The sequence below is a fragment of the Mus caroli genome, chromosome 1 (genome assembly GCF_900094665.2).
Source record: "Mus caroli chromosome 1, CAROLI_EIJ_v1.1, whole genome shotgun sequence".
In the NCBI taxonomy this organism is placed as follows: Eukaryota; Metazoa; Chordata; class Mammalia; order Rodentia; family Muridae; genus Mus; species Mus caroli.
In genome coordinates, this window is record NC_034570.1 from 143,313,038 (window position 1) to 143,339,461 (window position 26,424).

The following is a 26,424-nucleotide window of genomic DNA, read 5'->3' on the forward strand; positions in this document are numbered from 1 at the left end:
ACTGATTGCAAACATTCCAGGAAGAGTTTTCAAATACTTTCACTGTAATATCCCCAGGCACTAATAACTCCGGGCCTCAACTTTTCTTTAAAGATGCCCGACATCTTGGGTTAATACTTTCTACTGGCTCTCTTACCAGCCAGAGCCCTGGGGTCAGCACCCCCAGTCTATTAGAAAGATTACAAGAACGACATTGTATCTTCTGCTCATGGGGAAAGGAAAATAAAGACAGTTTCAACCATCTGAAGCATGGTGATAGTAAAGGGCTTGAGAAAACAGACCTGTCATTCCAGAAAGGGAGGGATGGGACTCAATTAAAGAAAAAGAAACAGAAGCTATTTCTACATTAAAGAATACTGATTAAAGGAGAGTAATAAAGCATCGTTGCCGGGGGGGGGGGGGGGGGGGGGGGAGGGGAGGGGAGTTAATCTCTTTAAATAAAGTTATACACCCTACCTCCTCCACCCAGACTCCACCCCCCTCACCCCCCAGAACTCTCATACATTTCAAAGAACCCACATGTGACAGCTGGGTGGTTACCGCCCCTTCCCTGCATTTGTTCACTTCCAGGGTCAATGGCTACAATAAATTTGTCCTAGGAAAAGTTTCTTCTTCCTTTCTGGTTCAAGTTCTGGTACTGGAAAAACCAGAGCTTTATCATGTAAAATGTTGGCGGAAGGATGAAGAGGGCACAGGTGAAATGAATGGGAGCTGGCTTGTTTTCTTCCATAACAGGAAGTGGGTTTCCTGATTCCCAAATAACAGTCATGTCTAGGAGTCCAGGGTAGGGGTGAGGGGTGAGGGGTCGGGGAACACGGCACAGCTCATTCTCTATGTGGCTCTAAGTCCTCTAGTCCTAACACCAGAAGTCACTGTGTGGCAACGGTCTTAAAAGCTGGAAGCCGTGGATACAGAATTCTTGGCAAATTGAGGCACTCTCTGTTGAGCCAGCTGATACTGTCTGGATACTACGGGAATGTCCTGAGCAACCTGATAACTTGTTTTTTAAACACATAAAGAACACCAGACAGTTCAGGTTCAAGACACCAGAAACCATGTTTCATCTGTATTTCCATATTTTCCATCTTTATAGTCCTTTGTTAGCTTGATCACGCCCATTTTAAAATATCAGAAATGACTGGCAACTTGGTACGGGAAAACTTATATAAAGTATATGGATCCTGCTACAGTTTACAAAAACAAAACAAAACAAAACAAACAAACAAAAAAAACTGAAAATCAAACTGTTTTGGGCACTTTGGGGTTCATGGGTAAATCCAATAGTGACTCCCAGTCCCTGCTCCCAGATCCCAGCAGGTCCACAAACTGAAGGCAACTGCCCTGAGGTGGGTGTCACTAGATTCCTGTTGCATGCTGCCCACCTGAAATCACAAGAGAACAGATGCACAGCAAAGGAAACCGGTGGCATTTGCCACTCCTTGTAGTCCCCCGAGGCACAGTGTCTCCTCTCCGCTCTTTATTTATGACGGCAGCTGTGACGTCATGACTGAACAATAAGCAAATCAGAGCCCGACTCCTTTTTCTGACAGTTTGATTCACTCTGTTACGTATGCTTTCTCAGAGGAAAACACAGTCAGGGAAATTTCTCAAAAGCCCAGTACAGTACTTAAGACCACATTTCTGGGTTTTGTTATTGGACAACTAAACACACTTATATCAGCTATCACTGAATTGAACTCCAAAGAGCTCAATTTTCAAATGAAAACCCTGAAACCAAGAGACATAAAGTGACTACACAGAGGCCATTTTGGCTGGTAAGGGGCAGAGTGGGGCACAGGAGCTGGGCGTCTCACCTTCCATGTGGCTGCCTGGACCTCCGCAGGATTTAACTCACCTGATTATGAAAAGGAATGCAGGTGGACACCCTTCAAAGGAGCCTGCTTAGAGGTGCACAAACTGTGCAGCGGGCAGGGTCTCCTACCAAGGTACTGTGCTATTTAATGTCATAGACCAAATGGGAGGGACCAGCCTTGTCCTGTGCATTGTGGGATGTCTACTGTCATCCTTGTCCTCGGGCTACTAGATGCCAGTGGCACACACCCAACTTAGACACGCCAGTGTCTCCAAATGCTAGTCAATGTCTTCTGGGAGACAGAGTCACCCTGTGAGAACAGTGCCACAAAACCATGCCTTCTGTGCAGCCATAGGCAAGAGGAAGGCGATGCTCATGCCCTGTGCGGGGCAGAGGCATGGGTGCCTGAGGGTCTGCAGTGTTCCATACAGATTGGGGTGGGGGATCCTCCCCTGGTTCCTTCTCAAGGGAGGTCATGTAGAGGTGGACTCTGTCAGAAGGACAGTCAACAGAAAAAAACAGTATAAGATGGTAATGGGAACATGGGATACAAATTAATAAAAGGAGAAAAAACTGGAAGAAAGGGGAGTGGAAGAAAGAAAGAGGTCACCAAGAGACGGGGTTTTAACATTCCAGAGTCTGGGGGGACAGAGCGACCTATTATAAAATAAAGTGCTATGCGCTCATCGGACACAATTCTTTTAAAAAGGCAACTCAGCTTGAGCAAAGGGGTCAAGAACTTTCCACCGAGTCACTGCGAGCCTTTGGGAAAGGACTATTGTCCCCAGATGACGGACCCCTCAGGGGACTTCTGTGTGAAGCTCTTTGTTAAGGTCTCATGCGCTTAAAACTCCAAAGCCCTTTAAAACAGCTTAGCCTGGAGTTTCACCCACATTAGTGTCCCGAGTGTACAATTAATTTCAGTGGGACTTTAAAATAATGAACATGGCTTTTCACATCCAGGGTACAATCAATGTTCCTAACTGCTACTTCCCCCAAACCTATTTAGTCTAAGGACACCCTCTGGGAAGCAGAAAGGCTCGGGTACGTTTCAGACTGTACTCTTCCTGGTTCTTCCTGTGGCTAAGCAAATGGTAAACTTCCAGACTAACTGCCTTCCCACAAGTGTGGATGGCAATGCGCTTAGTCCACTCACAGCTCAGTACTCAGCCACGCCAGTCACTGGAGTCTTGTGCTCTCTCTCCAGGATATTCACAAACTCCCACTAGTACAAAAATCATATTCTAGTGACTTATCATGGATGAGCAAAAACAATTTTAAACACTCTAATCTTGTGATTTCCTAACCCTAAAGTGCTCAGGGCTCACTCAAGGACCTGAAGCTGCAGAGTCCAGTCCATTAGGTCAAGCTAGACTAGTGGTTCTCAACCTCCCTGGTGCTCTGACCCTTTAATCAAGTTCCATGTGTTGTGGTGACACCCACATAAAATTATTTTGTTGCTTTATAACTGTAATTTTGCTACTGCTATGAATTGTAATGTAATAGCTGATATCCAGGATATCTGATATGTGACCCCAAAGGGGTGGTGACCAACAGATTGAGAATCACTGGCCTAGAAGCAGATTGTCTTCAATTCTAAAGAGCTTCATGGATGCTGAGCTGTAGGTATCCCCATCCTGATGATCTATCTTAAAATTGTTCTCTGTCTACATAAACCTTGATATCTGCTGGCCCGCAGCTCACTAGGGGAAATCCAAACCTTAGGTGGATGATTGCAGTCTTCTGCCGTGTAATCTCAGCTTCACCTTAGCTTCAGCCCCACAGACACTCCTTACTCACATGTGACACCATGAAGTAGCTCCAACAACTCTCTGATGCTTTTCAAAATTCCACATATACTGAATTTCCTTGACCTGGCTCTGGTGGTCCCTCTGCCTGGCCAGTTCCACTGTCCAAGGCTTGACCATCTTTCAAATGTCACTCCTCCCAGAGACCATCTCCTGAAGTGACAATGTAATGGTTTTCTTATACCATACTTTGTCCTTGACTTTTTAATATGTATATTAAATATTTCTGTAATAAAATTATTAAGAAAAAAAAAGGAATATTTTACTCCCACACCTATGGTCTCCAAGGCTGGCAAATCACCAGGAAATCTTTTGGAGAGTTAAAAACTAAACAGAGAAGTCCGAGTATGTTCCCACTCCCTGATTTTTGGCCCCAAATGAGTATTTGACACTAGAGATTATTTTTGGATCTCAGGATACTCATCCAAATCTGTTCCAGAACACAGCCCCGCAGTGGCCTCTATCTCCACACTATGGCTACTTCTTCAGTATCTTCTAGATCATTCTCTTCAATGGAAACAATTGCCCATTAAAACAGACCATACCTGGTACATAAACCAAAAAGCCTTCCTGACAACCCCCCCCACAATGGCATACTATGAGATCTGAATCCTCTGTCTCTCCATTTACCACACCTCCATCCGCTAAAACCACTTGGCCTCATCACTGGAACTCCCAGGACTGCTGGGCAGGAAGTCACCTCTCAGAGTCCTCTTCACTTGATACATGGCAGCAATGGACACTGGGTAGCCCATGTGGAACTCTGCTGTACATGTCTTCTGGCATACAACTGCCCCTTCTATCTTTCCCCCTACTGTGTTCACCCTGACAGCTGTTCTAGTCTCCCTCACCAGAACTTCAACTTCAGGAACTCAAAACAAGGAAGGGAAATAGGCCCAGTCTTTGGACCTTAGCTCCTCTCTGTCTCCCCCTTTAGTTCCCAGGAAAGTAAAGGCAGTAGTGTGGCTTTAAATACACCCAGGCTACCCAAGAGAACACCACCATCCAGAAAGTTGATTGAGACCAGACTCATTGATTACCTCAACATTAACATCTAAGACTCACTTGCTGACACACACACACACACACACACATCAAACTTGATCCCTACTCCCAGTCCTGACTCAGAGAGCCGGGTTCTAGTACAGCCTTTGGAGGTGTCCTAACCCCACTCTTGGTCTTCCAGACAAGCTATCTGTTTCAGTATCTGCACAGGCAGAGCACCCCTAGCCCTTGCTTGCATCCAGACTCCCATCACCCCTTGCCTGGACCCTTGTAAAGGTGCTAACCAGGCTTCCTACTGCACCCTGGCCTCCATCCCCATGCTAACCACAGCCAACCTGGTAACCTAGGCTGCTGTGTTGTGCTGTGTTGTACTTGGTGGCTTGCACGCAGCTTGGTAACCTAGATGGCTATGCTTCCTTCCTTCCTCCCTCAGCATCAGTATCAATGTACCACCCCAGGTCCCTCAGCATCAGTATCAATGTACCACCCCAGGTCCCTCAGCATCAGTATCAATGTAGCATCCCGAGTCCCTCACATCCTGGCTTTGTTCGCACCTCCAACTCATCCTGAGTTTCATCCTGAGCATGCGCCACACTATTCCCTGTGTCTTCCTGCTATCCCATCTTCACAGCCTCTTCCATATCCTCTCTGCCTGGATGTCACATTGCTTGGCTCACACCTCATACCACTGTGTTCGTTCCACTGTCACCAGATCAGATAGCCTCTTTCTCTCACCCCGTATAAAGCCATGCTCCATGGAGTCCAGACACTTCTTTGCTACATACTTCACTCTTGTGTTTATTCTTTGTCTCCTTCTGCTAACACACAAACTCTGCAACAGCCAAGACAAGTTACTGCTGACCACGTGTTCTGTTTATCTTGTATCCCTTCAAATAGCGCCTGGTAAGCTGGAGATGCACAAAGCGTTACTGCGGGGGGGAGGAGGGGGTGTCACAGCATTACTGCAGCGGGGGGTGGGGGGAGTACCATTAGATCACTTTTTAGATATATTTATTTTATTTTATTTTATTTTATTTGTATGAATGTTTTCTCTGTGTATCCCCTGAAACTAGAGTTATGGATGGCTGTGAGCCACCAGGTGTGTGCTAGAAACTGAACCTCAGTCCTCTGCAGAAGTAACAAGTGAGCCCTCTCTCCAGCCCTAGCCATGGTACTATGGGGGGAAATCATGGCGGCACAGCAGCACCCATTCCAAATGAGTGAAACAGTATGCTAAACTACTTTGGTTTTGTTTGAGACAGGTTCGCCTCACACTCGCGCTTCTGCTGCCTTGGTTTCGCAAGTGCTGGGATTGCAGGCACACACTGCCACGCTCACATACCAAGCTTGAGCTTGGCCAAGATACAGTCCTGACTGAGAGTTAGTAACGGTGTCAATGAGAAGGAAGACACACTCACTTCCGGATCACGGCCTTGGACTCGGGTGAACTTTGGCTTCCATCGTCTTCACAGTTTGGGCCTGTCAGGTTTCCATACCTTTAAAGATGAAAAGAGGCAAACAAAAACTGTCATAAGGCTGCTCTAACCAACTTCAGGCATAAACTAACATATCAGGAATAATTAAGGAAATAAATACATATAAAATAGCACCAAAATAAAGCAGCATTAACAAACAAACAAACAAAGAACAACCCAAGATGGCTAGGTGAGTATACTCCAAACAGAAGCAGGCTGTATCGCACTTCTTTAGAATATCTGCACAATAATCTATAGTTCCCAGAATTTCTTCTATACATCAGGGTTTCATCTCAGCAAGAGGATCAGATATCACACACTATAAAGAAAGCAGATTCCTTATGAACTCTCATACAAGCCTATCGTCCACTGTGTGGGCACACTTGTGAAATGTAGGTCCTATATGGGCACAGAAGCACTGTATCCATGAGACACCTGGAGGTGTGGCCTCCTTTTGAGTAGATCAGTGTTGGAGGCTCCTGGAAACAACCCTGGACTCTTAAAGGCTAGGATGGAGACGAGGGCTGGAATAGAGTCTTTTGCTGCAGGCAACAGCTATAGTTGTGACTACGCCTACCCTAAGGCCAGGCTGATCTAGACAAAGGCTGAGAAGAGAACAAGGGTCCTGTTTTGGGGAAAGTCGTCGGTGCTTAGAATTTAAAATTTTGCTTGTCACAGATTCAAATTTTTACTAAAAAAGTTGACCAGTTCCCAAGTATACAATATGCTTTTCTTTTATCTCTACATGTGGGAAAGTTCATTTTGTATTATTATGTCATGCTTTGTTTTGCAGAGAGTATGTATCTAGGGGCTGGAGAGGTGGCTCCGAGGTAGAGTGCTTTGCCTAGCATGCCCAAGGCCCTGGCTCCAATCCCCAGCTCTGCAAGCAACCTAAGAGAATATGAATTTAGTAACTGACACTCAATCCCTAAGGAACATTCCATTAATTTGAAAGGGCTGGATTATTCCTGCAGTTTTTCCTCCCAAGAAGAAAGAATTCCAAGTCCCTGGAGTTTGAAAAGCTGTTTGTCGCCCTAAGAGTTTTGAAACTAGAAATTATATTTGGTGGGTTTACATTTTTAAAGAGCACACTTTGTCTTGTATAATGGGATTAAAAGCTCTAGTACCCTATGGCTCCTTGTTCTCAAGATTTACAAATTCTTTACAAAATAAAAGCATGCTTTAACTGACTGTCAGCTCATCTGGTGTCTCAATCACCCCATGCCACAAGTTCCAGGATGAGTCTTTAGTCACTACACACACACTCACACACACACAGAAAGAGAGAGGAGAGAGAGAGAGAGAGAGAGAGAGAGAGAGAGAGAGAGAGAGAGAGAGAGAGAGAGACTGCTCCTCTCTCTACCTCATCAGCCTTACTGGTCTCTTGGCCTCACAATGGTCTTTGCCATGGTCTCAGACCTCCTACCCTCTTCACCCTGGGCAGCACCTGCTCTGTGACAGCTTTCAGGGCCGCCCTCTGCTCTTCCTGACACAGGAGCTCAGTCAGATTAAGATTTCCTCGACCCCACACGAGCCAGGCAGGAGTGGGAAATGAAGCGCCCAGTAAATAAACAAAATGGGATTCTTTTGGCTCTTTCCTTGGGCCACCATCACAGTGAACTGTGTCCTCATGCTGCCTCACAGCGGATTCTGTGGTTTGCAGAAGTAGGGGAGTCTGGGGAGGGTGCAGGAAAGGGAGGCCATTTGCAAGCCACCAAGTTTCTCCATCTCCCCTATAGCTCTCAGTTACTAAACAGGGCTCTTAATCTTTGTTTTGTTATGTTAATTTGTCTGTTAGCTTCTCTCCGGAAATGTCTTTTATCTTCCTGCTGGAACTGTGAGAGATATAAATAGACAAGGGTAATCCAGGGGCACCTTCAAGGAAAAAATACACATTTTACTGATAGCTTTCTTTCAGATGTTTCTACTCGAAGCTTCCAGATCTTCCTTTTTCTTTTTTCCTTTTGTCTATAATTTCTCCTGCTCTCCTGCTCTTTTTTGGTTCTTTTTGGAGCTGAAGTGGAGGTTGGGTGGCACCAACACCTATTTCAGCTCCTCCCACAGAATGTGATGCCACAGCGCACTGTCCCTTTGGTGCCAAGAAAGGCTGTGCATTCCTGTGCGTTTGATTAGCCTGTTACCATTAACAACGGCTAAGATCATATAACTATTCCTTCTCTCCACTGCTAGAGTGTCTGTCCACAGGACACAACTGGGATCAAGGTGACGGTTTGGAAATAACTCAGAGGCCTCCAAGAGCTGTCAATCATCAGCAAGGCTTGGAAGGGCACATGGTCCAGCTGCTCAAATCTTGCTCCATCAGACCCATGCAGAAAATCTCCAGCTCTGCCTTTACGACACAACACACCCGACACAACACACCCGAGTCCAAACACTTCTTAGCACTTCTGTTTCTACTCTGCCTCTAAAGGTGGCCATCCTCAGGGTAAAGCAAGTCAAAGGCCACTTAGCTAATCTGATCTCTGGGTGTCTACCCACCCATCACAGTTCTGTTCAGGACCTAGCCCTTCTCCCCTCAGGCCCCTCCCATGATTCAAGTCTGAGAAAAGGCCAGTCTCACCTCCCACAGACCATGAAATCTTCTGCTCACTGCGCTCGGTCCATAACTTCCACGTTTCCCCTCACTCACTCCTGCCTCACCAACCTGTCAACCATTCCCCCACTTTCCCGACCCCCACTCACAGCTGTCTCTTGCTTCTGCTGCTTCCCATGGCAGGTTCTTTGGGTCCCTCAGATTTTTGCTGAAGTGCTGCCTATTGGTATAGGCCTTCCCTACACATCCTGTTTAAAATGCACCCCAACTCTGACACCACCCCTTTACCACCTCACTCTCCACAGCTTTCAATATCCCTAACACGATATAGGGTCAGCTTTGCCGGGCTGGGTATCGACCAGAGCATAAATTCTAGGTGAGCGGTATTTTTGACTCTGTGTTCACTGCTCTTTGACACAACAATGCTTGTACCCAGTGAGGCCACAGCAGACATGCCAACTGACCGCTCTAATGCGAGGTTCAGAGACTACAAAAGCACCATCTGCCCCTCCCCACGCACACAGGGTCCTAACCTGTCCTTTAAGGGCTTAGGACAGTGGTTCTCGACCTTCCTAACGCTGTGACCCTTTAATACAGCTCCTCATGTCATGGGGACTCCCTGACATAAGATCGCTTTCATTGCTGTTATGCTACTGTTATGAATTGAAATGTAAATATTTTAGAGATAAAGGTTTGCCAAAGGGGCTGTGACCCACAGATTGAGAGCCACTGGCTTAGGAGCATAAAAGTTTAAGCTTTGGCTGTAGTTATTCAAAATATCCAAAATTAACATGAAAAAGGTTTTAAGATTAAAAAAAAAAAAGATAACCTGGAGGTATTAGCAGAATGAAACCACAAAGGTATATATGTGCTGTTATAAAGACAAAGAAGGTGAGAAACCCTTCTAGACCTGAACGCACTAGTCAGGGGTGACTGTCTGCTCTTGCCCTTTCTTATCATTAAGGAGAAGTCATGTTCTATGGGAAAAACAAAACGCATCTAGCTTTGGAATGGAGAGCTCTTTAATGTTCATGTCAGAGTTGGTTTTACCAGATGAGGAAGGCCCCTTTGATGTATCCCTGAACCTGCTCACAGCTTCCCATCAAAAATCAAAGTCAAGTTCACTTCCTCTCCTCCAAGGGGGTAAACAGAACACGTACATGTGTGTGTGCTTAATTAGTGGCAACAGAAAAGCTACAGAGGAACCCGTCAACAATGTCATCTTCAATTTCCACCAAGCCTCCTCAAGGCTGGAGATCAAAGCTCAACTCCCTTAGGCATACCAAGGAGCAAATGCCCTTCTTTATAAAACTTAAATCGAAATCCACATTGCCAGATGACTTTTGACATGGGTTTCTCATGTTGTCATCAGGCAAAAAGAAAGGCTTACAAATGCCTTGTATAGTATAGCTGTAAGCAATTATTAAAATTACTTGAATAAGAGAAAGAAAAAAACCATAATGTTTAAATCTGGAAGAGCCACTTCCAAGAAGTTTGTTTGAAACCCACCTGAGCATAGCTTTTAACATGTATCTGAAGCAAGGGGTCCTAAGTTGTCCACAGACACCATCTCTCTACAGAGAGAACCACCTCATATCTGTGCCCCAACAGCGAAGTCTCAATAGAAGCAGACCAGGATGCGGTCATCATAAAGGACTTTGTGAGCCCTGCTTGATGCTGGCAAATGAGCCACTGGTAATAACAGGTCATTTGTTATATGCAGGAGAGGTGCCCACTGCTTTGGTGGATTGTTTCACTCGATTCCCATAATAACCTCAGAGGGTGCTATCACTCGTCCAGCTTCACAGAGAGGTGAAGTGTGACCCAGAAAGCCTGTGTAAGAAAGCCTGGATGACATCACTGGCAGGCAGAGGAGGGACTTGAACCTTGGCAGGCAGGCCCTGGGCCCAGCACTAAGTCACTGCCCTCCCACACATGCTAGAAGGCCCTATCTGCATGTTCATTTTACCATGTCAGGACCATGTCCACTCATCCATGAACTCATTCTTGGACTGCGTTAGTCATCATTGGATGAGGATGGCTTACTAAGGACTGTGTCCAGGTCCTTACTATTCTAGACATTAAGAATAAATCACTGGGGCTAAGGAAATGGCTCAGGAGTACAAGCACTTCCTAAGTGAGCATGGTGACCTCAGTTCAAATCCCTGGTAGCTACGGTAAAAAGCTGGGCATGGAGGAATACAATTAAAACTCCAGCGGAGGACGGAGACAGAAAGACTGATTACCGGAGCTACCTCCAGGTTCAGCCAATGACACTGTCTCACGGGAATGAGGCAGATGGAGAAGGACACCTAACATCCTCCTCTGTGTGCCATAACACACGCTTGCTCGCCAATACACTGCATCTACACTACACCACACACCACACACACATACCCCTGAACATCGGCAGAGAGTGAAGAGCAGAGCCGACAGGAGGTGAGGCCTGAGGCAAACATGCAGGTCAGAATGGCCGGGCACACCATGGAGACATTGCCTCCTCCTCCAGCCCTGGGCCTGGTGCAGTAGACAGTCAACACAATCCAGGATTGGCTTACCTTCTCCTGCTATGAACAAAGGAAAGCCCAGGAAGGGCGGAGGAAGGAGGGGATACTTGGTGGGAACAGTGAATGACATTCAGAAGGGGCAAGTGAAGGAAGAGACCACACAGGAAGCTGCTGACTTAAAGCCCTCTGGGAGTCTCTGAATGAATCCCAGCTTCAGAACACTTGGGCATGCTTTCACTGACCCACAAGAACTCAAGTTGTAAGGCACCAAAGAACCATCCAGAACCTTCACTTGGGAGAAGGCCAGGCATGCAGCAGCCAACAGTTGCCTGGAACTTCACAGGACGCCTAGGAAGGCTTTGCACTGCTTCCCAAAGACCAGACAGAGTTGTTTGGACGAACCCTGAATAATGCCCTACATGGAAGGCACTCCCACCTCCCAGGTCTGACAAAGACCTGGGTCATGGTCACTTAGTCTATCTTGGCAAAGTCCAGTTCCCACTGTGAAGTTGGTTACTGAAGGGGAAAGGATAAGTCACGGGGCGGGGGCATGGGACAGAGGACATATTCTAGGAATCCTCTGCTTAGAGAAACAGAAGCCAGGGTCCTTAAGTACATTTGTTATTATCAACAATTTTTTTCTAAAGAAAGATTCCAGTGTTAGCAAGTAGACTCTTGTGGGGGCGGGTATATGTGTAAATAGGAGTGAGGTGTGTACATGCAGTGTATATGCTTTTCTGTGTGCAGGTGCATACACTTCTGCATATATGCAGAGGCCAGAAAGAATGAGGGGCCATGGAGGGTGGGCAGTCATTCTCTAGCACTCTCTGAGCCAGGGATTCTCACTGAATCTGGAGAGAGGCTGGCACCGGCACCAGCAATTCTCCTGCCTCTCCCATAGCACTGGGGTTATAGGTGGGGTGGCCACTCTGATGTTTTTGGTGGATGTTTGGGGCTCACACTTAGGCCCTTCACTCATGTATGTTCTGACCCACCGGGCCATTCCTGAGGATTCTGAGCACGTTCTAAAAGGGGCTTGGGATCTACATTTTTTTTTAATCAACTGCTAGAAAAATGGTCAAAAACTACTGCTTTAGACTATGAGTTAAATTTCAAACTTTCCAGTTTCCACTCAGAATATCCACATTGTTTTTCAAGTTCTTGTCAGTTTTCTAACTTCCAAATATATACATACTTTTAAAAGAATCTTTCAAAGTAACCCAATATTCTTCTCAGATTAAAAAAGAAGAAGAAGAAGATAAACATATCCTGTATATCCTGCATGCCCTGCCGCTGTTGCTAAGTGGGGAAGGAAAGCAAAAAGGCATCCCTTAGGCCTTACAAACCCTAGTGCAGGTTATAACACAAGGCCAGGCCTTTGACAGTATCCCTTCAAGTGCCCAGGTTAGCAGAGCTTCACTGCCATCCCACGAATCAGGATTTTGCTGTCTCCTGTGTTCCCACGGTTCAGCTGCGTGGGATGCAGGGCCACTTGGTTAAAAAAAAAAAAAAATCAATTGAATAACCAAATCAAAGTAGCCAGGGAGCAGGGACAGAACTTATTTCCAGTTTCCCTCATGTGATTATGGTGAGAGGTAATTCTAAAACGGCACCAGATTAAAGCTTTCTGGTTAACCTAAGGGAACTGGCATAGTTACAGGAGAAAACAGTAACAGTGCCTGTCTGCTGAGGCTCAGGCTTCTGGCAGTGATTTCTGTGCTGTGAGACCACAGATGATCGGGGCACACAGCCCTAAAAACAAAGGCAGAGGGTACACGTCGGACCCTTGGCACCCCTGAGTCCAGGGACATGAGATTTTAGGGGACAATCTCCCTAAGAAGATGTCCTTGTTTCTTAGCTATTGCTGCTACAACGAACTGCCACAGATTCAGTAGCTTCCAACCTGACTGTTTAATTGGTACGTTGGTCTGAAGTCTGACACCGGCCTCAGGGAACTGAAAAGCAAGCTGTCGGCTGGACCACGTTCCTTTCTACGTGCTCTAAGAAACTCTTCACTGCCTTTCACAAGGCCTCACGGCCTCCTTCCTCCACCTCTCTGCCTGCCACAGGTGGATGTGTAAATTATTACAAAGGTTTATCTTGTATAGTTCTGTGAGCTAAATAGTTCTCAATCTGAGCAAGAAATGAACACTTCGTAAAAAAGATGGACCTACAACTTTTTAAACTATTTTATGCAACAGACATTTTGTTGCCCACAGTTTCCCATGGTCTTCTTCACCTACGCTGTCAATAACCTCATCTCTCTCACAGTCACAGGGCCAGCTTCACTTCAACTTGTCTTTTTCTTCCTAAGACAAAACACACCCAAAGGCTTTAACTTTGCCAAAGAGTTATCAAAACCCAGACCTAGATATTTAAACTTATCTACCATTTTAAAAAAAGTTAAAAATGAAATTTCCATCATTTACTAAGAAACTGCCATCCCTATCAGGATATCCAGGATGTCTGTATTTTAAGCTGAACAAGAAACAAAGAAACAAAGCGATGTTGAGATTTCCTGAAAGGTTTTGCACTGAATCAGCAACGTGAGCACCCAGAAGCCTGCGGGCCATTAAATCTCCCAGGCTTCCTGCATCAGAGGAAGAAGCACTTGAGTCGCCCTCTTTCCGCTTGGCCCCGTGGGAGCTCGGCTGAATAGCCACCACAACCAACATCGTCATTTTGAAGCTTCTGACATCAGGCATGAAAGTTGAACTTCCGGACTCTTAGGACAAGCAGAAGGTTAGAAACGCCAGGACTGGCACTAAGAAGGTTACACCTGAGCCACTCCAGTACCTGCTCCCTACAGCTTTCCCCGCTGAGAGCATCTTTCCCTGGACCTGGAAGAACAGAGAAAGGGTACTAGCCACCTTGCCGCCTCCAGAAGGAACACACAGCAAAGGACCACCTGTCTTCTCTGGGTGACACACGCTAGCGTGAACTAAGACTACTAGTTAAGTGTATAGTTTAACTTCAGGACTAAATGAAAACTTGGTTATTTTTAAGTGAGGTGAAGTCATCTGGGATATACTACATGCATTTCACACATTCTTAGCCAGCTGCTTCTAAGGAACAGAATGGATTTGTATGATGTGCTTTTTACAAAATTCATTACTACCAAGCTGCCAAGGGCACAGGTTTTTCTTTTTTTTTTTTTTTTTTGGGGGGGGNGGGTTCAAGACAGGGTTTCTCTGTATAGCCCTGGCTGTCCTAGAACTCATTTTGTAGACCAGGCTGGCCTCGAACTCAGAAATCCGCCTGCTTTTGACTCCCAAGTGCTGGGATTAAAGGCGTGCGCCACCGCCGCCCAGCCAGGTTTTTCTTTTTCACTGAGAACGTATCTTAGCCCTCACTGTCTGGATGGGACATTACATTCAGCAGGCAGGTTAGATCCTCCCAGTAGATACGCTCACAATCTGAGTGGCATCCACAGCGATATCTTCCAGAACACTCCAACAGACAAGAAAAACGTATTTGTTTGTTAGGCAGTGTTCCTAACACCTGTCACAAGCCACAAACATCACTCCTCTCAGAGGTGGGGCGATCAAAAACATGCAAAGAAAATGTGGGAATTTCAGATCATCACAAACGCTACAAAGAAAGGAATGCCAGTCATATTCTCCAGCTATAAATTTCCACTTCACTAGCAAGTCAAAGCAAAAAAGGACCCTACAACCAAAGTGTTACCTTACACATTACCATTTCATGGCTAAGGAACAAGACACAGGACCTTACAACCAACATGTTATTTTGTATTACTGTTGCATGTCTACAGAACCGAACTCTGAAAGGATTAAAAACCAGGAAGGAATGTGTATTAGCCAGCCGGTTGGTCAGCTTTCTCTCACTGGAACAAATACCTGAGCTAATCAATTTACAAAGAGAATAAAATTCAATTTTGGTCCAGGGCTTGGTTAGCCCTGTTGTTTTTGCCTGTCTGAGCCAAGGCAGCACATCTCAGTGGGCGGCATAGAAGAACAAACCTGCTTACTTCATAGCTTGGAAGAGAAAGAGCGAAGTGGGAGGTACTGAGGCTCCCTGTCCTCTGTGAAGGCATGTCCCAAATGATCTGGAGACCTGTTACTATGTCTCATGGGTATCCCCCCTCCCACCCCTGTACCTCACTAGGAACTAAGCCTCTATCACATAGATTCTGGGTGATACTTATAAGTACTGCAGAGTACAAACTGGAAATAAATCTCTTTTTAATTTCTATGCTCCACACAACCCCTGTACCTGCCTAACACACGAGTCTCATGACTGAAAGAAAAAGAAGTTGCTTTTTCCATAAAACATCTTAGAACTCCAAAAGCAGGAAACATTTTTGGCCTAAGGAAACACCCCCAAGTAAATTTAAAACATCTTGGCAAGATGAGGTTGAGATGGGGTCCCACTCTGTAACCTAGGCCAACCTCATACTCAGAGTGATTCTCCTGCCTCCTCTTCCCAAGTGTTGGACTTATGCGCATGAGGGTTGCAGCAGTTTTAATTATATGCATCTTTGTGTAAGTTGTCTTGACAAGTGTTCCTGTCTACCAGCACACGTTACATATTTAAGACGGTGGGACCCGTGGCAGGCTCGGCGCCATTTTCACACAGTGCCTTGTGCGTAGGCACTTTGCATTAAACAGCTGATAAGTAACTTGAGTTGGCAACCGAGAGTACTGCTGTAGTGGATTTCCCAAGTTTGTGAAATATCATTTCCAGGGAAAATGAAATGAGGAAGCAGCCAGGAAGATGACTAAGAAGGCTTCCCCAGTCGCCCTCTCTTTATGAGTTAGCATGGGAGGTTCCAGGCACACTGGGAAAGAGGGTCTGAATCACACGGGGTAGCTTTGAGCTTTGATCCCCCCTCTGCTGCTTGCCCACTGTATGTTTTTTGAGCCATTTGTGAGCATGGAGTTGTAATAAACAAATGGTGTGAGACAAAGTTTGTGAAAACATAGCAAGCAGATACGGGAAGGAAATTCATTCAAAGACCTACCGATTCCCCTTGTCTCTGTGACACAGAGTTACCTAACATCTTACATCAGTTCATAGGTGGCCTCGGCCTTTAAGCTTCCCAAGAGTCCTCTGAGGGAATTCACTTGTAATGCAGGAGAACTTAATGCTTTGCACTCTGACCTGAGGCCTGGGAATGGCTTGCCTGAGGTTTCTGGAGACCTGGCTCTCCCTGTTAGCATTTGCTAACTTAGTTATCAGAGAAGGCAAGACTGTTGGAAAACAGCAGGGTCTGCACCTCTGTGGGTTGTTCTCAGCTCTCACTGAGGACCACTTGCTGAAGGGGGCTCTGCCAACATCTGAGGTTGGGCATGTTCAATGCTATCTATTCCCCTGCTTCTTTAAATGACGAAGTCTTTCACAGACTTCTCTGAGTGAAATGTATGCTTGACATTAGAGAAAATAAAATCTCAAAGTCCAACACAGTCAGCCCCCCAATTAAATAACTTCCTCTTCAGTTAAAAGGAAGCAGAGAAAACCTAAGTCTGGGCCATGGCAAACGTCACTGCAAACAGGAGCTTGTGAGTTACTGATCACCCCAATAAAGGACAAGCAAAGGAGAAAGTCAACACGGAATTAGCTATGACTTCACAACACTGCCTACTTGTCAATCCCACAGACTCATAGAAAAAACAAAACTATGAACAGATTAAAAAGAAATCTCAGAAAGTAAACAGTTCCATACAGGGAGAGCCACAACTGGAAGTCTTAAGGGAAATCAAAGCTTGACTTCACACAAGCCAGACTCCAGTGGGAAAGGAGCTCTGCAGCATCTGCAGGAATCTATTTGTGTCTGCTTATTACAGGGTTAGCACATACTGCAACTGGCCCACAACCTTCTTCCCATGCCACTGAAGACACCAAAAGAAATACCTGAAAAATCCTGTCTGAGGCTCACAAACAAGCCTAATAACCTAACAGTGTGAAAATGGTATTTCCAATGGTTATCTTCTGAACAGGTGAGTTTGCACAATAAATTGCTTCCTCTTTATTACAGGCATAAAAATCCTAACAACCAATTTAGGAACACCGCATTTCACAGACTCTACAGTTGGATTTTGGTGGAGACCGAATCGGGGCCACAAGATTTCAGCGTGAGTAAGAAATGAGGTGGGAAAGAAGTATTCCTGTTGAGGTTGGCACACACACAGACAAGATTACATTTCTGCAGAGAAAGCAAAATAAATGGGATTTGTCTCTCTGAACTCCTCCACCAGCACACATTAGAACTCTCTATCACCTTGTATGGTGACTTAGTACATACATGTCAGCCTTGTCTTTTGCAGGAAAATGTCCTGAGGAGTAGGTCCAAGTCTAATGGAGCTGGCCTTTGCAATCTGAGGGGTTCCCCTAAAGGAAAGGAATATGAAATTAAGAGGCTAGCGTCACGGGGAAGAGCTCCAAGTGAAGAGCCACAGAGCTGAAGCACCATCAGCTCAAGCATAATCCATCTTTGAACTACCTCAGGGCAGAGACTAAATCATTTCGATCTGAGTCCTGTCTATGTGATGTCTTGCAGAGTGCTTGCTGAGAGTTACATTACACAGGTATTCCGCCTTTAATCCCCTCATTGAAGAAACAAGCAATGGATTGAACTCTGAGATCATACTCAAAGCCAGCTTTAAGCCTACTCACATGGCACAGACTAAATCTTAATTCTTCATTCAGCTGTACTTCAAATGATAGTTTGAATCCAATGCAATCTAAATTTATATTAGATATACTATTTAATCATTGTTATCAAGTTAGTGGGTTTTTTTAAAAAAAATCCCAATGATTCTATCCATAGAACAAAGAATAGATATTTTTAAAAATCACCAAATAAAAAGTCATAGACTAAACACTCTATTTCCTGGTGTGTGTGTGTGTGTGTGTGTGTGTGTGTGTGTGTGTCCAGTCTTTAAGACAGACAGCTGGAGCTTCCGTGCACCCTTTACACACTGTGGACATCTGTGGGCTATTATCAGTGAAGTTACCTCCTATGGAGAAGAGGTCACTGATTCAAAGGGAACGTGTAAGAGAATTTCATTTCCGCATACTGACTGCCAATAGTTACCAGGCTCCATCTTTTTACAGCTATGAAGTACTGAAAAGAGAAATTTCATCAATTCTCCAATTTCTACTTGCACAAATGAACTATTACATAAGAACTGTGATTTTTAAAAAAAAAGACCCACCAAACTTACATTTTATTCCAGGCTGAATATTTTGTCAAGTACTGTCATGCAGAAAATGACACATCTTTACGCCACAGCACAGGACACTGTGGGCAGATCAGTGTACCATAAAGAACATATGCTTTATGAGTGACCCTGAATATAAACACTGAGCCAATAATTTCTCTGCGTGTGCACCCATAAAAACACAGATCCAGAGTTTAGGAGCTTGTGCCCCCAAAGTGTCTCTGTGTTAAAAGTCCGATGCCCAGGGTGGGGTTGGCGCAGGCAGTGGAGCCTTTCCATGGCATTCCTACTTGGCATCCTCAGTCCCCTCAGGAGGAGAGGAGAGGAGAGGCTTCCTTCTCTTCACTCTGTACTCAGAGGCAAGCAGCTTCACTCCACAGTACACTCCCACCATGGTACAGTGACCTGTGACAGGACTAAAGCCTCAGGGCCAATCTATCACAGGCTGAAACCTCCAACACTGTGGGCCCAAAATCAACCCTCTGCTGGCATCAGTTGATTCTGTCAGGTATGTGTCACAGGGACAGAAAGCTGACAAACACTTGTCAATAACCTTAACCTGGAATAGAAAGGTGTTTATCCAGAGCCTTTCTGAAGACAGACAGAAATACTACATAAAATAGTTAAATACCAATTCCTAAGGAACAGACTTTAAAATCTAAGAACAAATTAGGAAAAATATTCCCAATACAATTATAAGCAAAAAATCAAATTTCAAATTATTTGAATTGTAGTTTGATGACTAATAATAGGATAGGAGGAGTTCACACCCAACTAATGGTGTGGCTTCTGAAACAACAAACACTACTCATAAACATGAGAAGCTCAGTCACGGACCCATTTTTCAATGGACAGATCAGGTAAAGACAGCTCAGGGGAGGAGACAGAACATCGGGAGCTGGGACTGGTGGGTGGGGGGTGGTAGGGAGTGCTCAGAACAGCAGTGTGGCTGGTGGAACCTTCTGGAGGCACAGATGGCAGGCTCCTTCTGTGAAATTATACTTTAGGAATATCAGAAAGCATTAAGAAAGCCTGTGTATGTATAAGGATGACCCTTGTGGTTCTGTTCTCACAAAGTTCTCAAAACAATTGGAAAAACTAAAAAGTGCTTAATTCTTTCTTTGCCCATGAAATTATCAACTCAGTAAGTACTAGAAAGGCACTAGAAGAGAAGCTAGGAAACCTACTCGTATGTGCTTATTTGGAACTAACAACGGACATTTCCTGTACTTTAAACATGGCAGCCACTGCCATGAGCCTTTTACAAATGCCGAGTCACTGAATGAGCCCACATATCTCCAAGGTGGATAAGTATGTAAAAATAAAATGGGATGCTTTGTCACTCTGACTGATTTCATTGTGTCATGTATGTGCTGTGAATCTATAGAGGCAGGCAGGGCTGTCACTACTGCCCAGCTGGGGCTGTCTTACAACGTACTTAAACTCTTCTGACAAATTCGTCTATGAAGACAATATATACGATGCACTGTATAGTAAGAATGTAAATATACAAGGCTTTTTCATGTATATATGAAATTTATATTTTAAAACCTAAAGTGTTCCTTGAGTAAGACAGCAATTTGAGAAAACTTTAATATTTCTTTTCATACTTGCCATCATAAAGGAATTTTTAACATTTTCAACATGATTGTATATTCCTTTAAAATTAAATAAACACACACACACACACACACACACACACACACACACACACAAAATAAGCCTAACAAAAGCACTGGATCCCACTTCCTTCCTCAGGCAGGAAACCTCAGACCACAAGGACCTGAGTGAGAGTCTCAGGATTCTAAAACAATTGTTTGGCTGACAGTTTTCTTTGTCCCAGGACTAAGTCAACATAACAATATGTTTACAAAGTGCCTACGTTTTACTATAAATAAAACAAAGGTAAAGGGGAAACAAAGACTGTCCTATATGAGTCACAGCATACGCTGCTGAGGTGCACGGGCATCACTCACGCACACGGCCATAAGCTCTGACTCCGCAGTGATTGTTGACAGCCCCGACTGCCACTGCCAGAGCCTCGACTCATCTGGATCCTACAGATCTAGAACGGGGCTCCATAATTCATATGTATGAGCACATTCAGTCCCCAGAACAAGGAGAGTCCTAGCTGGTTGAGTACTTGTACAGAAATTAAAAATTAATCTGTGTCAAATTTGAAATTAAGAGTATCAAACAGATACTGAAATTTATAAATAGTTGAATCTATGTTTATAAAACCTATTTTTAATTCTTTTGTTCATTTTTTTTTTACAGGTTGTTGCTTAGTTCTTCTTTGTTTTTGCTTTTGCTTCTGAGACAAAGCACTGCTATGTGGTCCATGCTGGTTCAGCTTCTCCAATACCAAGATTAGAAGCATATCCAGCCTTTACGAACGTTCTAAGAGGGATTTCTTTACCCTAGAAACAGACCACAGAGTTGACTCTCTGTATGCCACCCGTTCCAAAGGTTGGCTTTTCCAGTTCATCTCTCCTTCTTCCTCCTTCCCAGACTCCCAAGTGCCCTTGATTCAGAGCCACACCCTTAGGTTCTCCTCGCCATCCGCCCTTAGATCTTACCTGTCCAGCAGCAGCTCCAGCACTTCCTTAGTCGAGGCAAAGCCTCTGTATGTCGACAAAAAGATGCTGATGTAGGTAAAGTCATTGTCCCCAAAGGCTGTCAGCAGGTTCTCCACAAGCTTCTCCAGTGTACCAGCTTTGATGGTCCTGATCTTGCAGGTCTCGTACTGACTGACTGTGTGTCCTGGAGGCAGCTGGTCCCCTTCAACCTATGGGATAGATTCATTATTAGCATCAGATGGCATCACTCCCTGATGTAAAACTGAAAACACTGAAATGGTCAGCATTTCAGTCTTCTCTCATACAGCTTCTCTGAAAGTCCTGGAAGGCAGTGTGGGCTTCTGTGAACTCAGTGTGGCAGAACGGAGGCCGTGTAGGCAAGTGTGTGGAGGTAGCGTCCCATTCTTTCTGAAGAAAGAAAGATTCTTGCTTTGCAGCAATACAATGGCTTCTCCTTACATCACTAGTGACAGCAAGGGTGATGGCAATACTTTATCAAAGATGTTGTCTGTCACCGAATGGAGTTTAGCAAACTGTCCACTATCTGATGTTCTTTGACTGTTAAAGATATGTTTTCAATCTCATTTTTAAAAACAGTGCCTACCATGGTATGCCAGAAGAGTCAATCCATAATAGTTCTGGAAATATGATTGTTCCAAATTTATACACACACACACCCACATATACACATTTACATATACAACATATACATACACACATATTCATATATATTATACACACACAGCATAGGGTTTATGTGAGCCAGATGGTATTATGGTCACGGCCTGAAAAAATTAGCAATGGAAGAAGTCTGTTCTCCATGATACCCTATGATCTGACAGCCTTCAGTGCACAGACAGTGATGTACAGTCTACTTTCATACCACCAGCAACCAAGGGATCTGGGTGAGAAACACCTGCTCTGCAAAGCCTGAGGCTTATCCCAGGGAGCAATGGAAAGTGTGGAGGGTACACAGCCCTGCTCTCTGGAAATCTATAAACACCGAAGGATAAGTACGTCTGAGAAACAGCTAGCACAGAAAAGCAAACCTAGAGCTATCAGTCGATATCACTATACATTAACACACGTAAACCACAGTGTGGAAAGATTGGTGATAAAATGGGAAAGGCTTGAAAATCAAGGCTGAGGGGAGAGAATCAAACTGCAGAAAAATAAGGGTGTGCCTTGCATTCTGAGTAAATCTGCGCCCTGCAAATTACATGCAGATGTGGTTTTCCAAGTTGAACTCCTTCATGGATGCTAAGGAAACTGACCTACCAAGAAGAGCTCTGCAATAAATCTGTTTCCAAAGCAAATAATTAGTCTCAATGCTGCATAGATTCTCATTGGTGCAAAAAACTACCAGGCAGTTCATCTCACTATAAATTGAATTACTCAATACTGACTGCCTAAAGTCCTAAATTGAAATATATACATACAGAAATCAGAGTGACAGCATATGAATCTCTAATAATGACAGTTGTGACTACTGAGTTCTGGCCCTGTCAGAAGTTAAACTGCAAGAAGAAAATTAACCCAGAAAGACCCACATGGTGGCATCCACTTTTAGGTTAGAATAGCTTAGTGTCACCATGTCTAGCTGCTGATAGGAACTGACGCAAGGACCACAGTGTATGAGGTGCATGGCTTTGTTTCTTACTTAATTTTTTTAATTTTCTAAGGAGGAGGCTGGAGAGATTGTTTAGCAGTTCATGCTTTCTGCTCTCCCAGAAGACTCAATTTCAGTTCCCAGAACCCATGTCAGGCAGCTCGCAGCTCAAAACTGCCTGGAACTCAGGCTCTAGCCTCCATCGGCATAAACACACATGTGACACACATGTGTACATCACACACACAAATACATACACATAAATAAAAACTTAAAAATTATAATAAATTATAATAATTTTCCAAGGACATAGGTCTGAGGCAGGAAAAACAGGAGCTTTTCTGTAGGGCTCTTAGGACTGTTGGCTCTGCGCACGGTCTTAGGACTGTTGGCTCTGCGCACGGTCTTAGGACTGTTGGCTCTGCGCACGGTCTTAGGACTGTTGNTCTGCGCACGGTCTTAGGACTGTTGGCTCTGCGCACGGTCTTAGGACTGTTGGCTCTGCGCACGGTCTTAGGACTGTTGGCTCTGCGCACGGTCTAGGTGCTCTTCTCTCTCTGCTCTGACTTTACAACAAGCGGAACCACAGTGTCCATCTGTCCCCAGAACTTCCAATTAAAGCAGAAACAAAGAGTGAAAGACTATGGTCTTGAACTCTAATTATATTTGTAAACACTATGCGCTGCACCGCTTTGAGTGGGTGCTGTAAAACACTCGGTTGTTTTGTTTTAAGAGACGGTGCTGTGGCACCTTCAGAAACTATAGACATTTCTTTACTGCTTTCTTCGCCTTCAACGTGTCAACACATGATGTTAAACTCTAGCAAGCAGGTACGACACGCAGTCGTTCCAGGGCCATTTCCTTTTATTCTAGGAGCATCTTACAAAACCTAGCAATGAACTGCAATGCACTGAAAACATACTTCATGTTTACCACTTTATACTTAGTGAGAAAAACCTAAGCGAAGACAATATAAATATAAAATATAATGCTAATTAGCCAGGCCTGATGGCTCACACCTATAATATGCCCAGCTATCCACAGGCTGATGACAAAGGACTGAGCTACACTGTAAATTCCAGACCAGCGTTGGATACAAAGTGAGACTCTTTTTCAATAAGCAAACAAGTAAATAAGTAAAATATAAAAATTAAAATTTAAATACAATAAAACATTTATCTAAAAATACCTGTATCTCTTTGATCTCTTAATGTAATACTAAAAACATAAGGATGTTTTGTAGTTTTTGCTTTGTACTTCAAAAGACTGTCAAGATAATTATCTGCCTACACAATAATATACAAGTCATTAAAAAAATATTTAATGCCAAATGTTACCGGCACAAGGCATGGCTTCTCCATTGGTAGGAATGGTCAGGCTCTAATTTTAGATCAAACTTCCTTACTTTGTGATATGTCAGGGCTCCCTTACTGGGCAGTTCTGTAATGGATGAGTCTCGCCTTACTTTGAAGTGCAAACTCCACTCCAAAACTAGACCTTTCTTACTGAAAGTAATGCTGACTTAAAAGAACTAAGTTTTCACTGATATTGATGTGGCCAAGAACTCAAACACAGAGAAAAGTGCTGTTGGAGGACTTGACCCCCTGGGTCCCTTTCCCTGCCAGAGGGAGAGCGAGCGGATCTGGCAGGCTGCCGGGGCACTCCCTGGGGAACAGGATGCCTGCTCCAGCCAGTCTCTTTCTTCCACTCTGGATGCAGGATGCTTCCTGACTGATTCCTGCTCCTCTGTGTACATCAGGAAGAAGCACGGGTGACTTGAGAGAACCCTTACTAAAATGTGCTCAGTGCTCAAATGGAGAGGATTATTTGTGAATGAGGTCAGCAAACAGCAGTACCAGAAAGTGAAATACAGAGTCGTGCCATCGGCTGCAATCATTCTCACAAACCTCAACCAAGCAGGTCGGGGCCAGCACACTGGCTTAATGTTCCTATGGAGCTTCTATATTCTGAGTGAATAACTAAAGGCTGCTTGCTGTCATGAGGCAGACCAGATTTTTGTTTGCTTGTTTGTTTTGCTAGGTTTTTAGGTGAGTTTTAACTGAGCAATATCCAAACAGTATATTTTCACAAAACAAGCAAACAAACAAACAAGCAAACACTTAAGAGTTATCTGCTGACTGCTGGGATTATTTTGAAGTGAAGTTTTACAGAAGTAAACTGTGAAAACATATCCACTGGGCTAACAAGATAGGTCAGTGAGTATAGGTGTTTACAATCAAGACTGACCACCTAAAACCAATCCCACAGCCCCACGTGGTGGAAGGAGAGAACCGACTGACTGAGGTTAGAACCTCCACAGGCACATGCACGGTACACACACACACACACACACCTACACACACACAAAACACACAAATAAATAAATGAAAAAAATGTAAATACCATATGCCAGACTGGATAAACTAAAATGATAAAAAGTTTTATTTTTTGCAGCGAAATTGTTCATAGGTCCATAATCCTTTTAAGGAACTTCAGAACCTATTCTTGTTTGTATTATCTGAATAACTTCTAATTGAAGTTTTTTTTTAAAGGGTGGAGCCCTTGGCAGACAGTATTTAGTAAATCAGACTTGGGAAGCCAGACAAGGAGGCCTGAGCCTGCCCTGAGGGTTAGCACGCTAACAGGAAACAGCTCAATCTGGGTTTAATCAGAACCCATGACTTTGCTGACAAGACCATGATACCAAGGCCACAAAAATGCTACATGGCTGTGCTTTTTGGTCGACTCTTTTAGAGCTACCAGAACTCAGCTCTGTCTAAGACAGCATGCTCGCCGCCCGTGGCATAAATATCCACAGTTCTGCCCAAGTAACTGAGCTATGTGTAGAAGTTCCTAATTGCCAAAGCTCACAAAGACTCTGGGCCCAGGACCACAGGCTCAGCAGCGGCTATCTGCTTAGGTATGGACACACTCTTTTAAGAGGTTAACCAGGCCAGTTAAAGGATGCTGAACAAAAATCTAATTGCAGATAAACAATAATAACCAAATAATTTGGGAACATACAGAAATGTCTCACATGGTATTTGGGACCTACCCATAGAACTAAAAAACTCTACTCCTTCTTATTTTAAATGTAAATATGAGTCTCATAGATACAAATTCATGCATACACACGTGTGCACTTATTTATGGATAGGGTAAGTCAAGACGGGTTTATAACGTGAAGTGAACTGATCAGGGTAATTAGCATTTCTATCACAGCAAATATTATCATCCCCACAAGTGTGGCTATTTTGAAATGCACAACTAACATCATTGTCCATGGTCCTAATAATGTTTTCTTACCAGTCACCTTCCCTCTTCCTTTCTAACTTCTAGAAACCTCTATTCTCTTTGACATGATCAACTTTTTAAACAGACACAATGGAGTGAGAACGTGTCATTTGTCTTGCTGTGTCTGGCTTATTTCCTTTAACATAGTGTCTCCAGTTCTGTCTCTGTTACTGCAAGTAACAGGGTCCTTTTAAGGATGGACAATGTTCCACTGTGCATATATACACCACACTGGGACAACCTATTCATCCATTAATCCCACCCTAACCCTAACCCTAACCCTAGTGTTGCAAGAACATGAAAGCTCAGGTTTCTCTTGTGAGTAATTAAATGATTGCACTTCCTCTGGATATGTGTCCTGTAGTGGGCTTGCTCTGATTATATGGCAATTCCACATTGGTTCCATGCTGGTAGTCCTATATTCTTCTTAATGAGGTCATCAGCCCTATGCTAGCAGCATGCAGTGAGTAGGGCAGGAATAGATGCCTCCTCCACCTGTTCATCTAATTACTGACTCACATGTTAACTGACAGTACCACAAGCCAGCAAAGCCTTACAGTTTATACATCCAGGCCGTCAGGTACAACAGAGGAGTC

At 44.3% G+C, this 26,424-nt stretch overlaps 1 protein-coding gene across 6 annotated transcripts in view; it reads right to left on the reverse strand.

The window, feature by feature from the left end:
• The window catches only part of Rgl1 (ral guanine nucleotide dissociation stimulator like 1), a 247,822-nt gene that overhangs the window by 49,612 nt on the left and 171,786 nt on the right, over positions 1–26,424 (reverse strand). For 5 of the 6 annotated variants that reach the window (XM_029483257.1, XM_029483250.1, XM_021176216.1 and 2 more), the window contains 2 exons: positions 20,926–21,134; positions 6,045–6,122 (listed from right to left, as the gene is read on the reverse strand). In XM_029483257.1, coding sequence (XP_029339117.1) covers positions 6,045–6,122; positions 20,926–21,134 — 287 coding nt within the window. Of the gene's footprint in view, positions 1–6,044; positions 6,123–17,427; positions 17,820–20,925; positions 21,135–26,424 lie in introns of those variants that run through there. The other variant, XM_029483265.1, reaches the window with a different exon arrangement.